Source organism: Saccostrea echinata, unplaced genomic scaffold, assembly GCF_033153115.1.
Source record: "Saccostrea echinata isolate AGI-Se365-2 ecotype Australia unplaced genomic scaffold, CSIRO_AGI_Sech_v1 ptg000029l, whole genome shotgun sequence".
Taxonomy (NCBI): domain Eukaryota; kingdom Metazoa; phylum Mollusca; class Bivalvia; order Ostreida; family Ostreidae; genus Saccostrea; species Saccostrea echinata.
In genome coordinates this window covers 3780801-3795745 of record NW_026889778.1, presented here as the reverse complement: position 1 = coordinate 3795745, position 14945 = coordinate 3780801, and the positions used below count along the sequence as shown (strand labels likewise).

At 32.8% G+C, this 14945-nt stretch overlaps 1 protein-coding gene across 1 annotated transcript; it reads right to left on the bottom strand.

Moving 5' to 3' along the window:
• Positions 1-11830: 11830 nt before the first annotated feature.
• Positions 11831-13541, bottom strand: LOC133194375 (putative nuclease HARBI1). The gene is made up of 3 exons (XM_061330343.1): positions 13275-13541; positions 12570-12827; positions 11831-11906 (listed from the first exon to the last, which is right to left on the bottom strand). Exons 1-3 carry the CDS (start codon positions 13415-13417, stop codon positions 11831-11833), a joined length of 477 nt encoding a protein of 158 aa, XP_061186327.1. The 5' UTR covers positions 13418-13541.
• Positions 13542-14945: the final 1404 nt, after the last annotated feature.

Here is a 14945-nt window from a genome sequence, read left to right as displayed (position 1 = left end):
TATGTGATGTTTCATGGTTTTCTTTCTTTCTTTTTTTTTTTTAATTTTATTTCGCCTTTTGCAATTGAAATGAAATATGAAATGTGCACTAATCAATTTAAAACTACTTTTTTCCCCCGTTGTTTTGTTTTCTTATATATGAATAGAAGTTACTTTAAAATGAAAAAAAAGGCCAGGAAAATGTTTATTCCAACACGATTAACATGTACATCGGTCGAAAAGTTTTGCAGTTAAGGAATTACCAATTCTGTATTCGATTGCTATCCCTAATGCAAAGTGATCTTTCCTTCAAGTAGAGAGCCGGATCCTCCCCCCCCCCCCGTTACACATTGTTAATATAGATATACTTCCGTGTTTGCAAAATTCAATTTTAAATCAAATTATTACACCAGTATATTTGTGATAATTGTGTCCTGATGTCAAAATGGCGGGTTTCTGACTAGTTATTCATCATATCAATCTTTAGAAATCAGCTCATTTTTTAATGTAATCATTTCTTTATTTATTTTTCCTTTCATATTTTTCTTTGTCTAAATAAAATGTTAACAATTTTGACTGTTCTTTGGCCTTTAGACAAAAAAAAAAATTGCTAAGATGTATTTGACCGACAGCCATTATCGTAAAATAAAAATTATTTATTGGAATGAAAATTGTGTTACAATGAAATTGTGCACATTATTTTTTTTTCTGCCTGTTTCTTTCAATCAAAAATAAGTAGTGCAGTTTATGTTTGATGACATTGGAATGAAGCAATGTTTCAATCTCCACAAAGCATACGAAGACAATTTGCACTTGATACCTTCTTTTCTGAAAAATCATCTATTTTTAAAAGACGCATATACTTGATCATTAAATCAATAAGGCTGAGCAAAAGGGGTCACACATGTCTATTTTTGAATTCATCTCAAAGGGCCTCTTTACAAAATGAAGATTGATGACTCTAAATCTTGAAATTTACTGCTGAAAAGGTCTTCTAAAAGACATAAACAAAAGTAAATTCAACATTCCCTGCAGTTACGATGGTCATATTGATCCACTGTCTAAGAGATTCTTAGGCAAAAATAGAACCTAGAGTGTTTTCCAAATCTTACTTGATAATTAATTTTCTACATGCGTGCAACACACACTATATAAATTCGTCAATAGTGCATAATTCATTGAGTTGAATATGCTTAGTTTATCACTACGGTCGGTTTCTTGTCTCACCGTTATTATCACTTTTTCCATTGTTGAGGGGTCTCACTTTAAGAGGCGGAACAATTAATTAGAGACCCACAGGAAATGGAAATGAGGTTTCTAAATTCATGCCTTTACTTTAAGAACCTCAAATCTGAAAATAAGATAATATTTGTTGGTTTCTAAATTTGAATTTCCTAATTTTAGAAGATATATGAAATCCACTGTGAAACCTGAAGTGGAGGTGTAAAGTTGACATTAAAATGAACAGAAAGTTGTTTTAATGATTAAAGGTACAATTTTCGTTTAAACTTGCCTGAACATCATATTGTTACATCTATCAGTTATCTACTGACAAGACAAAAATATAAACATCTGCTCCACAAATGGTATTATTTTTTAACTGACTGTATATGCTAATGTGTATGTCAGTCTTTACTGGTTGATTAATTTAGTTCACTAAGTAGAGTGTGCTTTCATTTAACCAGGTTGTCAAATTTTCTTAGAAATCGCAAGGTAGACTGCCAGCCAAGAATTTTGTAAGTACACATACTATTTATTATTATCATTACTCGGTTTTATTATGATAAGGACGTAAACCTCTTCCAAATACATTTTTACATATTTCTTTAAAAGAGAGGATTTTAAAACCCCGTTTGTTCTGGATTGTTGTAAATTTTACTTGATGGTAAATTTACTTTGGTTTCAGAAAAAAGGAATCTATTTGAAGACCCTTAGGAGAATCTGACATATGAGAGCAAATCGAAAAGGTGTGCTAATAACATACACAATCATCTTGAAATACATATATAGATGCTTTTGTCACTGATACTATTTGTATTTTTTATTTGTGTGGTGTTATATTTCAATTATAATCTTCAATATTATACAATTATGGACTCTTTCGGTGGTGAATATGGTTTGTTATTCACCAGAAAAAATATCAATATTGACCGAGGCGAAGGCGAAGCCGAGGTCAATATTGATATTTTTTCTGGTGAATAACAAACAATATTCATCACCGAAAGAGTCCATAATTGTTTTATTATATAGTCCGGGTTTGAATAAATAAGACATTAAAGGCTGCATGATTATACCTTTTTTTCATTAACGAACCTCTGTCGTAGAAAAATTAAAAAAAAAAAACGTACAGATTACAACTTATTACTTCCGTTATTTCATTTTGCGGTGTTTAAGACATCGAAATGTTTGGAAAATAATCCTGCGATAGACTTTCCGAACATTTTTCCTGCTCAGATACACAGCTGGCTTCGGCCGTTGTATCCATATTGTTTTCAACGTTGGGTATTGATTGTGACGTCACAATGCCGCTGCACGCGCACTGACCCTCCGGTGAATACGACTTCAAATCCAGTGAATATGTAGATTATATAGGGGCTATTTATAGACTATATAATAACAATATTTGTTGTATAATTAGATGCTTATTCTTCGTCATTTCATCTTCTACATTTTTTACATCATGTAAATACATGTACATTGATGTTAAAATATTCTTACTGGGGTTGGATCTTGTAAATAGAAGTTTTAAAGATGACCTCTGTGCCTCTAATTCCATCTTCATATAAAAAATAGCTTTTATGGGGATTTTTTTTCTGATGGTTTTTATATGAACAAACAGAGGAAACAAAAAATATAAACTAATTCTTTCTAAAATATAACAAACCATATTCACCACCGAAAGAGTCCATAATTGTTTTATTATATAGTCAGGATTTGAATGAATCAGACACTGAAGGCTGCATGACGATTCCATTTTCATTAACAACATGTAACTTCTGTCGTAGAAAAATAAAAAAAAATGTCCAGATTACTACTTATAACATCCGTGTTTCCCTTTGTGTAAGACATCGAAATGTTTGGAAAATAATACTGCAATAAACTTGCCGAACAATTTTCCTGCTCATATTGTACAACTGGCTCCGGCAGGTGTAACGATTGTTTTCGAGATTATTTGAGGTATTGATTGTGACGTCACAATGCTGCTGCACGCGCACTGACCCTCTGGTGAATACGGCTTCAAATCCAGTGAATATGTAGTATTATGAAATGTTTGCGTTTGTAGAGATTATATAGGGACTATTTATAAACTATATAATAAATGGAAATAGCGAACAGTATTCAAGCTCAGAAGTCCATAAACAATACAAATCAGGAGCAGAGCAAGTATCATATCATAAAATATCACTGTTTTAGCATTTGAAAGAAAACAAGCAATACAACCATTTTAAAATCTTTCAATTTTACTGAATGAAAAAGGTAAAGATAACGAACGTGGATCTAAATATAAATAAACAATACAGATATGTGAAGAGGGTATAAAACACGGACCCCTGGAAATTTCAGAGGTGGGAACAGGTGCCCAAGAGTAAGCATCCCCTGTTGTCCGGTCACACCCACCGTGAACTCAAAGTGGACTGCGAGTAGAAGTTGGATTTCTAGACATAGAATAAGAAGTTCTTCTAAAACACATTTATTATAATAAGCCTTACAAACAAAGATGATATTTTTACAAGCCTTGTTGGCTAGAGCAATAAATATTGTTCATGTAGTCTTTCTTACGGAAGCCCAATAGTGCAAAACCAAAAAAATAAAAAATAAAAAACGAAATTATTAAATAAAGAAAACGAAATTATTAAATAAAAAAAAAAACAAAATCAATAAATGAGAAAGGAAATTATTAAATAAAGAAAACGAAATTATTATATAAAGAAAACGAAATTATTAAATAAAAAACGAAATTATTAAATAAAAAACTGAAACTAAAATACGGAATTTATAGATGTGCATGGTAAGGGCCTGAACCCATGAATCATTCCATAAAGCGCACGCATTATCAAGCATCATTTAGTAATTCTATAGACATTAAAATAGGTGTGGAGGAAATGAAAAATAAAAACAACTTAGATAAATGTCAAATTGACAAACGTAGAAAAACATTATTTGCCCACAGCCTATAATTCGCATTTATGATGTAAATGATTCATAACTGTTCAATTTTGTTTACGGGAATTTGATGCTGTGTCGCATCCCCACAACGTCAAAGTTTGAGCCTGAAAGCCTTGACGTAGCGAGGATGGCTGTTTCTGCTTACATAAAATTAATGACATTCACAAAGAGCTCCTGAATCGCTGAAAGGTCAAAACCTTGCGTATCATATTGATGAATCCCCCCCCTCCGAATTAAACATAGCGCCCTATCTGTGTACCTATATATCTTAGCTTGTTGAAACAATAAAGAGAATGATTTGAATTCTTTGTGGGATTTGTTATGCAAGTTTGTTCACAATTATCCCTGACTTATAAAATTAATACAGATTGCGAATTTGTCATTTAGAATATGTGAGAACAAATAGTTAGTGCATCACTTCTTATTATGTTTTGATAAAATGACCAAGAAATTAGAAGTGTTTTGCTTAATTTTTAATAAAGTAAGCAATCATTAAAATCTACTCATTGTAACCACTTTGACATGTTTAATTTTTGCACTTGCTCTCTTTAAACATTTTTTTAATGTCAAACCATCAAAATCGATCGGTTACGTATGTTTTTACAGCATTTTTGCACTGTGCGATAATTGAAAAATGACGTATAACCATGAAAATTTCCTAAATGTTAAAAAGTTCAGCAGTTGTAAACAACGGAATCTTAACAGACATGTTTATCTTAAATATTTGTGTAATTTATTAGCATAATATCTTTGATGTTTCATGTCCAGATTCATTGTTTGTTGATAATTAGACATTCTGAGATGAGGGTTTAAGAAAGCTAATGTAAACGCATACTTGGCCAATTCATCAAACTGGTCAAAGTTCACATTAATCATGTTCATGTAAGATAAAAAAACAAAGATCTAAGCATATTGGATAACCAAAGGTAAAATTCTCCCCTATTCATGCATTGTGATTGTCTACTCCAACTGGTTATGTTATCGATACGGGAATAGCTGAGTGTAAATATCACACTTGTTTTAATGTCGAAACAAAATCAGGCCATAGAACACGTGCGCTTTATGAAATGATTCATGGGTTCAAGCCCTTACCATGCACATCTATAAATTCCCTATTTTAGTTTCAGTTTTTTATTTAATAATTTCGTTTTTTATTTAATAATTTCGTTTTCTTTATATAATAATTTCGTTTTCTTTATTTAATAATTTCCTTTCTCATTTATTGATTTTGTTTTTTTTTTTATTTAATAATTTCGTTTTCTTTATTTAATAATTTCGTTTTTTATTTTTTATTTTTTTGGTTTTGCACTATTGGGCTTCCGTAAGAAAGACTACATGAACAATATTTATTGCTCTAGCCAACAAGGCTTGTAAAAATATCATCTTTGTTTGTAAGGCTTATTATAATAAATGTGTTTTAGAAGAACTTCTTATTCTATGTCTAGAAATCCAACTTCTACTCGCAGTCCACTTTGAGTTCACGGTGGGTGTGACCGGACAACAGGGGATGCTTACTCTTGGGCACCTGTTCCCACCTCTGAAATTTCCAGGGGTCCGTGTTTTATACCCTCTTCACATATCTGTATTGTTTATTTATATTTAGATCCACGTTCGTTATCTTTACCTTTTTCATTCAGTAAAATTGAAAGATTTTAAAATGGTTGTATTGCTTGTTTTCTTTCAAATGCTAAAACAGTGATATTTTATGATATGATACTTGCTCTGCTCCTGATTTGTATTGTTTATGGACTTCTGAGCTTGAATACTGTTCGCTATTTCCATTTATTATATAGTTTATAAATAGTCCCTATATAATCTCTACAAACGCAAACATTTCATAATACTACATATTCACTGGATTTGAAGCCGTATTCACCAGAGGGTCAGTGCGCGTGCAGCAGCATTGTGACGTCACAATCAATACCTCAAATAATCTCGAAAACAATCGTTACACCTGCCGGAGCCAGTTGTACAATATGAGCAGGAAAATTGTTCGGCAAGTTTATTGCAGTATTATTTTCCAAACATTTCGATGTCTTACACAAAGGGAAACACGGATGTTATAAGTAGTAATCTGGACATTTTTTTTTATTTTTCTACGACAGAAGTTACATGTTGTTAATGAAAATGGAATCGTCATGCAGCCTTCAGTGTCTGATTCATTCAAATCCTGACTATATAATAAAACAATTATGGACTCTTTCGGTGGTGAATATGGTTTGTTATATTTTAGAAAGAATTAGTTTATATTTTTTGTTTCCTCTGTTTGTTCATATAAAAACCATCAGAAAAAAAATCCCCATAAAAGCTATTTTCTTTATTTAATAATTTTGTTTTCTTCATTAAATAATTTCGTTTTCTTTATTTAATAATTTTATTTATTTTTGGTTTGCACTATTGGGCTTCCGTACTTTCTAATGTTTTTTGTCTCCTCTGATTTAGTATAAACGGACAAATAAATAGTTTGCTTATTAAATTTCTTATAATTTTTTTTATTGTATTTCTAAGACGCTTAATCCATTCGGACAAAGGGTTCAGATTTTCCCGTTCATATTCAGCCCTATGTCTGGCATAATCTTCGCCAGAACTCATAATAGAAAATAGTTCTATCGCCAATTGTAAGATCGGGTCTCCCTTATTTAGGACCTTTTAAGATGATTGCTTTTAGATTTTCATTTTCAACCATATTGACTTCATCATTAATAATGTCCATAACTACACCTTCGTCTAGGTATATTGTTAAATTGTCCCATCACATTCACATTAATGACGTCAATGTAATTTATACGATGTAAACTTTAGTGCTCATGATTTCTCAACATATTTGTATTTAAAGATTTTTTTTTGAAATCCTAACAATTAATAGAACATGCACAAATTAATAAAACGAAATTAGTATCATTTTCGTATATTACAATTGCATAGCTTTTTATCATGGGCGTTTTAAAAATACTTCAAACAAAGGATTTCATAACTTTTTTATGAAAAATATACGCCAAGTGAAAATGAAATGTATCAATGAATGGATTTTTTAACTGTAATATTTATCCTATGATAAAATATATCTGTTTAACCAGAGGAATTTGTTTGTACATCGACTATTGCTTCCAAACTTTTTAATTACAAGAAAACTTTACAGGGCCTGGATATCGAATATCTGAAACATAATCCTCCATCGTGTTCATGTTCTTCTTCGCCCTATAACTATAGTCCTGCTGGACACGTTATTACTGGTGACGTAAATATAGTTAATAATGAGGATCTTAGATCACTAATTTTAAAAGGTCCTAAATTTAGGGAACCCAGATCTTTCAACTGGCGTAAGAATTTCATAAATATTATGGATTCTGTAGAGGACTACGCCAGGCGATGGGCCAGACATGAAAAAGAAGACCTTGACACTTTGTCAGAATGGATTAAATGTATCAGATGTATGTTAAAATCGCGCATTAAAAGATTGAGAGGCAATATGAAAACCATCTATCCTTCTGTATTCAATAATCCAGAAGTGAAAAAAGAACTAGATAGATTACATGATCAGTACGTACTGGTCCCTGCTGACAAAGCAGGTAACAACATTGTCTTTGTTTGTAAGGCTCATTATATTAAATGTATTTTAGAGGAACTTGGATTTAATTCTACAAGTGGTAATCCAACTTATACTCATAGTTCCCTTTCTAAGGAAGAAATTCTTCAAAATCATATGTCAGTTTTGAATATTTTTAATATTCCAAACAACCAAAATGAACTCGAATTACTATATTTATATTGGATTCCGAAACTTCATAAAAATCCTTACAAACAAAGATACATAGCGGGTTCCAGTAAATGTTCAACCAAGCCTCTATCTTTACTCCTCACTAAGATATTAACAGTGGTGAAGGAGAAACTTCAAGAGTACTGTGCAACAATATATTCGAGAAGTGGTGTAAATCAGATGTGGATACTTAAAAATTCCGAGGAAGTTTTGGAAAATTTGAAATCACAAGATTTTACCAAAATCAACAGCTTAAAAACTTACGATTTTTCAACTTTATACACAACCATTCCCCACGATAAATTAAAGTCCAGGCTTTTTGATATCATTGACAGCTGCTTTTTCAATAAAAATGGAACTCGTAAATATACTTACCTTGTCATTGGTCATTTGCAAAATTATTTTGTTAAAAAACATTCTGATTGTACACACAAGTACTCTGAAGTGACATTAAAAAGATGCTTGAGTTTCTGATTGACAATATCTATGTGGTTTTTGGAGACCAGGTCTTCCAACAATCTATTGGAATTCCTATGGGTACCAATTGCGCCCTGTTTTTAGCAGACCTTTTTTTGTATTCATATGAAGCAGAATTTGTCCAAAATCTTGTACGTGAAAAGAAGAAAACACTTGCTGTGGCGTTCAACTCGACATTTAGATATATCGACGACGTATTGTCAATTAACAATGGCTATTTTCATTCTTATGTCGATACGATATATCCTAGCGAACTTGAGATAAAAGATACCACAGAGTCTGACACATCTGTTTCATATTTGGATATTTTACTTGAAAAAGACGTTAATGGTAATCTAACAACCAAGCTTTATGATAAACGTGATGACTTTAACTTTTCAATCGTCAACTTCCCTCACTTATGCAGCAATATACCTTCATCACCTGCATACGGGGTATATATCTCTCAGTTGATTCGATACGCAAGAGCATGCTCTAGGTATGTACAATTTCTAAAACGAGGTAAATTATTGACAAATAAGTTGATGAAACAAGAATATCAGCTGTCTCGTTAAAAGCCATCATTTCGTAAGTTCTATGGTCGATACAATGACTTTGTCAGCAAATATCATTGAGTCAAATGCTGACTGACGTTTTTCATACTAATTGTTAGACCATTATTTACACACTGAATTGTCGACGGATTTTTCCGTTATTTCCCGATCATGACAAGGAGCACACGGCGGGTGTGAACCGGTCGGCAGGGGATGCTCACTCCTCCATGTCACCTGATCCCACCTCTGATGTTTGGAGATCCGTGTTTGCTCTGCTCCTATTTTGTATTGTATAATGGACTTTTGGACTTGAATACTGTTCGTTATCTCCATATATTTCATTCTTAGTATTTAAAATTTAAAAAAAGAAATAGTATAATTTCCTAGACTGCAATGCATTTTTTTTTATTAATAACTGCATATCTTATTATATTTTTGCAATTCACAGCATAAGTCTTCACCTTTCAGTCAACTGAATGGACACTGAAAGACCTAGATTTATTAAGGAGACTGAAAGGCAGAGCTTCGCCATTCATGCAAACTTTCAGTAAACTTTCAGTTAAGTTTCATCCTTTGATATCTCTGGGTCCATCTTTTTGTTCCCTTAAATATTTCATGTGAATACCAAAGTAATTTATATAGGATGGATATTTAATAATAGTTGTGTCCTTTTTGGTGATGGAAACCTTAAAATGAATTTGATTTGTGAAAGATGATTTAGTACACGATCTATGTAAAGCTGAATTTATATTCATAATATACTTTTGATCATTCCAAAGTCACATGATAGAGACTTTGAATTGTTTCAGCTGTATAGAAATACTTACAATGTGGCAAGGTTGTACACTTGTGAGCAACTTGAAATTTACGAACAACAGATTCAAGTAATATTTGTCACAATTGGGCTATTCTTTTTTACATTGTCAGGTGGAGACCAGATTCGGGATAATAATTGTTCAATTGTTCGTGGTAGGTCAATGTTCATGGGTAATCAAAGTTTTACTGGTTTGTGGAGACGTAACTTTGAGGGTAACTTGTGTTTTATTTAGATAGATCAATCTACAATACCCAATGCAAGTGTGCATCAAAGTTCGTGAAGATGTAAATTCGTGGGTAAGCGTTTTCACGAAATTTACGAACGTTGAACGCCTACGAATAATAATGATTCCATAAAATTGCTTAGTAAATTTCATACCAGTACCATGAATTATTTTGTCACAGTAAATCTTTATTGTATGATAACTTTAAAAATAAATCAAGAAATATTCTTATATTTGTATTTTTCTTTGTAATACAAAATAAATTAATCGCTATAATATTCTTTATGATAACTAAACAATATGTGTGTCACAAATGATGGATATCAATGCATTTAAAGAGTCTTCCATGTTTCCATAGGTTTGAATGTGGAACATTTCTTTCAACTAACAGAAAACTAAAGGTTTCAAGAACTTCTATTATGCATATCATGAAAATGGTGAAGATAACAAATAGTGAGAGATCTCGAAAAATCTATAAGCAATACGATTATGTAAAGAGGGCATAAAACATGGATCCCTGGAAATTCCAGAAGAGGGATCAGGTGCCTAGGAGGAGTAAGCATCCCCTGTTGATCGGTCACACCCAACTGAGCCCTATGTATTGATTAGGTAGACGGAACATTCCGTAGTCAATTTCAGAATAAAAACAAGGGCCTAACAGTTGGTATGAAACAGGTCAGCTAAAATACGACCCAACAATAGTTTATATTTGCAAACAAGGTCATTATAACGACCATAAGTCAAGTGGTTAAAGCGTCTGCTACAGAGTCGTGAAGTGACCAGTTGATCCTTACGTCGCGGGTTCGAATCCACTGTGGAACGTGGAGACCATTCCCTCGGATGAGAAATATAAACCGAGGTCCCGTATTGCAGTAGGAGTTGGCACGAAAAAGATCCTCACTGTTCAATGGCCATGAGTGCCGAGTATGGGTTAAAATTTGTAGCCATCCACCGGAAAGTGGTGGTGTCTCCATATGGGTGAAACATTCTCGAGAGGGACGTTAAATAACATACAAACGTAACGACCATAAAATTTACGAAACGCTGAATTAAATCGAGGTTGTTGAAATCCCTGCAAAATCAGCTTGTCTGTGTGTAGCCTGCCTCGGTTTTAAAATTGATCATACTCGGAGCATGCTCTTTGGTATCGAAAAAGTTGGAAGACGTACACACCATATTCAGGCGATAGCGAGATATAACTACATAAATAAGGAAAGTTGACGATAAAAAGTTGAAGTCATCTCAGTTGTCATGCAATTTTAGTTGTAACCCTAACAAAAATTACTATAGTTAACTATTGTAAAAATATGACTTACTTTGAAACTTTACTCTAGTACTCCTTTTTTATTTTTAGAGATTTCAAAGCTTTAACGCTCTTAAATTCAATAACAGTGATATAAAATATTGAAATAATCTATGAATATACAAATAATAATTCCATTTAATATAAAAATTGTGTATCTATGAATTGGAGAACATTACCTGGTAAATGTAACAATCTTAAATCCATAATTTAAAAAATGGGGAAAAAATTGATTTATTGAGTTAAAATTTTGCTTACCTACTGTAAAAATTTCTATACTTTAGTAAACTTTTTTATGTAAGGGTAGGTGGCCCTTATCTTCTATAATCAGTAAAACACCCAAATATGAAACAGATGTGGAAGACCCTGAGGTTTCTTTTATTTCAAGTTCACCGGGATATATCGAATCGACATATGAATGAAAGTAGCTATTGTTAATTGATAACACATCGTCGATAATTCTAAATGTTCAGTTGAAGGACACAGAAAGTGCTCTCTTTTTCTCATGTAGAAGTCTTTTAGTAAATTCTGCTTCATAGGAATATAAAAACAAGTAGTTAATAAAGGATCACAATTACATATAGTACAAATCGCAATTCCAACAACGTTTTGGTTCATTATTTAGAGCACCTCCGGTTTTATGAAGACATCTATGCATGTAAAAATAAAAGTTTTAGTGGCTAATTTAAGCTACATGTATATAATGACGAATAGATGATACAAAGTATACAGTTTAATAAACCTGAAAACTTTATTTTTTCTTCCATTTAAGAATTTTATTTACGTGTAAAAGGCTTGAAAAAACTTGTAATTTCTCTTCTAGATAGTATGCACAGTGAGTTCTTAACCTTTATTAAATTATTTTATACTTTCAAATAAATTAATTGAGTTTCATTCGTTGAGAAACATTTTTTAAAAATTACTATTACCCGCTGAATAATGAAGCCACGCCCTCCAGGGTAGCAACAGTCAACATTGCTTGACGACGGGTGATATTCCAAAAAATATTGACTGCGCAGAATTTATGCGCGCAATTAAGGTTCACTGTAATATTTATTTGTTTAAAACATTCAATATAATATAATAAATATTGCATGTAGTTGAGTAACTGTAACATTGAAAATTTTCACCCCTCGAAAATCATTGTCAACCTCTGCTGCACCTCGATTATCAATGGGTTTCTTGCCATGGGGTGAAAATTTTCCAGGTTACACTCAGCTACATGCAATATTTACTTATTATGTCACCCCAATCGTACTCGGACCGAAATTTCGTTGTTCAACTTTATATGTAAAAGACACTTTTTTCCCTACTTGAATCGGGACTTCAGAACACCGAAAGCCCGTTCTACAACAACACGGGGTTTTCTATGAGATCCATTGTAATTTTGTTCCCCTTTCGATTTAGGGTTATTCACTGGAGTTAAAAGCGAAGGCCTCAAAGGATAACCGGAGTCTCCAAGTAACCACCCGTCAATTTCGCTCCTTTCGAACTTGCGTGCAATACCAGAATTTGCCCAGATAAAGGCATTGTGTGTTGCTCCGGGCCATTTGCTCACTACACTCAGAAACCTAGTACATTTTAATAATAATGTTATAAAAGTAAATACTAATATGCTCAGAAAAGTAAACCTTAGTTATATATATGTACAAGCATATTTCAAATTATTCTCTCTCTCTCATCGCGAATCATTTGATAGTTTTTGGCTTTAAAATTCGATGAAATACTTAATAAAATTCCCATTGAATACTGAAAAGATTGCAATATTAAGGTTAAAATTTTAGACTTTTATAATTCTGAATGATCAATATATCACACATTGCACAGCGTCGTCGAAATTTTTTTTACTGAGAAAAGGGAATTTGGGCTAAACTTTACGCCACAATAAGTGTTTTGTATATACAAAGATGCTTTTCAATAATAAAAAAAAATGTATCAATTGAAAAAAGAGAAGAATTAATGACTCACTTATTAGCATATAGTGTTTGTTACAAGTATTAGGAATTATAGGGACATACTTCAGGTCAGAATCAACAATAGCTTGTACGTTTATGGAATGAAATCCTTTCCTACATATGTACAGGTGCTCGTCAGATTTTGGCGCTGTTATAGGTATAAGCGTGCCGTCAATTGCACCGACCACGTTTGGAAACCCCGCCATTGGATAAAAATTGTGTTTTGTTTTCAAAATATCTGCATCTTCAGAAGGAAATTTGATGGTGTTCAAAGATGTGGATAAAACTTCGACTACTTTGTCAATTGATCTGCAAACAGAGTATGATCTCAGGTGTTTCTGCTAGATAAACTGCACGTTGTACTTCTTGTTAAGCTTGCACAATTTTATTCAAATCTTAACGTTTTGATGACTTATAACAATAAAGGAATGCTCTGTATGAATGATAGGGTAATGCATAGGAATAACTAGTTATAATTGTAACGGGGACCGTTACAGATGTTCCCCAAACGCTCCCCAACACCCTTTTGGTGTCTTATTTCCTGTAAGCTTCATTAAATAAGGCAATGAAGTATATTGATCGTTTTTTGCATTTCACGCGCGCGCACGTGCATGCATGTGCAGGATGACCATGTCATCTCATCTATACTATTAATGCATCTTTATATTCTCAGTTTCAAAACATTTCATCAAAAAATAAATAAGTTCCGCCTATATCAAGTATATTGGTCATCTTAGCATTGCACGCATGCGCACCTGCATGCATGTTCCTAATGACCATGCCATTTTGTCTACACTTATAATATGTCTGTTTATTCTTAGTATCAAAGCTTTTCATAAAAAATATAAAAATTACGGCTATATTAAGTATATTGGTCATTTAACACATTGCACGCGCGCGCACGTGCATGCATATGCATGCATGCATGCATGTGCATGATGACCATGTCATCTTGTCTACACTTTTAATATATAAAAATATTTTGAGTATCAAAGCATTTCATCAAAAAGTATAAAAATTACGAGTATATCAAGTATATTTGTCATTTTACGCTTTGCGCGTGCACACGTGCATGCATGCGCATGTTGACCATGTCATCTTGTTTACACTTTTAATATATCCTTATATTCTGAGTATCAAAGCATTTCATCAAAAAATATAAAAGTTACAGCTATATATATCAAGTATATTGGTCATTTTACGCATTGCACGCGCACGCACATGCCTATTAACCCTAAAAAGGTTTTACCTCAATCGGATGAGTAGCTGACGAGATCACTCGCGGACAAAAAAGTACCCAGGAAGAAGAAGAATAAGAAACAGAGTAAAAACAATATGTTCCCCAACTTCGTTTTGGGAACATAATTAATGACAAATAAAAAAAAATTCTATACACACATAGCGACATCTTTTAGAAACCAATGTGTATTTTTCTAACATACAGTCTAATATTGTTTCATGTTTATCAAATTAAAAAGAAACTCACTTCGCCGACCTGCACACTGATGACTTTGAGATTCCAAGAGTATCACCGATGACTCTCTGTTCTGTTTCCGAAGCCAAAAATCGTAGAGCAGCGAAGAGCTGCAGGAATGCTGGCAGACCCTGTGAGCGCTGTGGCGGTCTTTCCAACTGCTCACCAACAATGTCTAAAATTCTTAAGATCGACCTTCTGTCCAAATGGAACTTCTTAATAATTTCGCCATCACTGTATGAATTCAGTGGATTCAACCT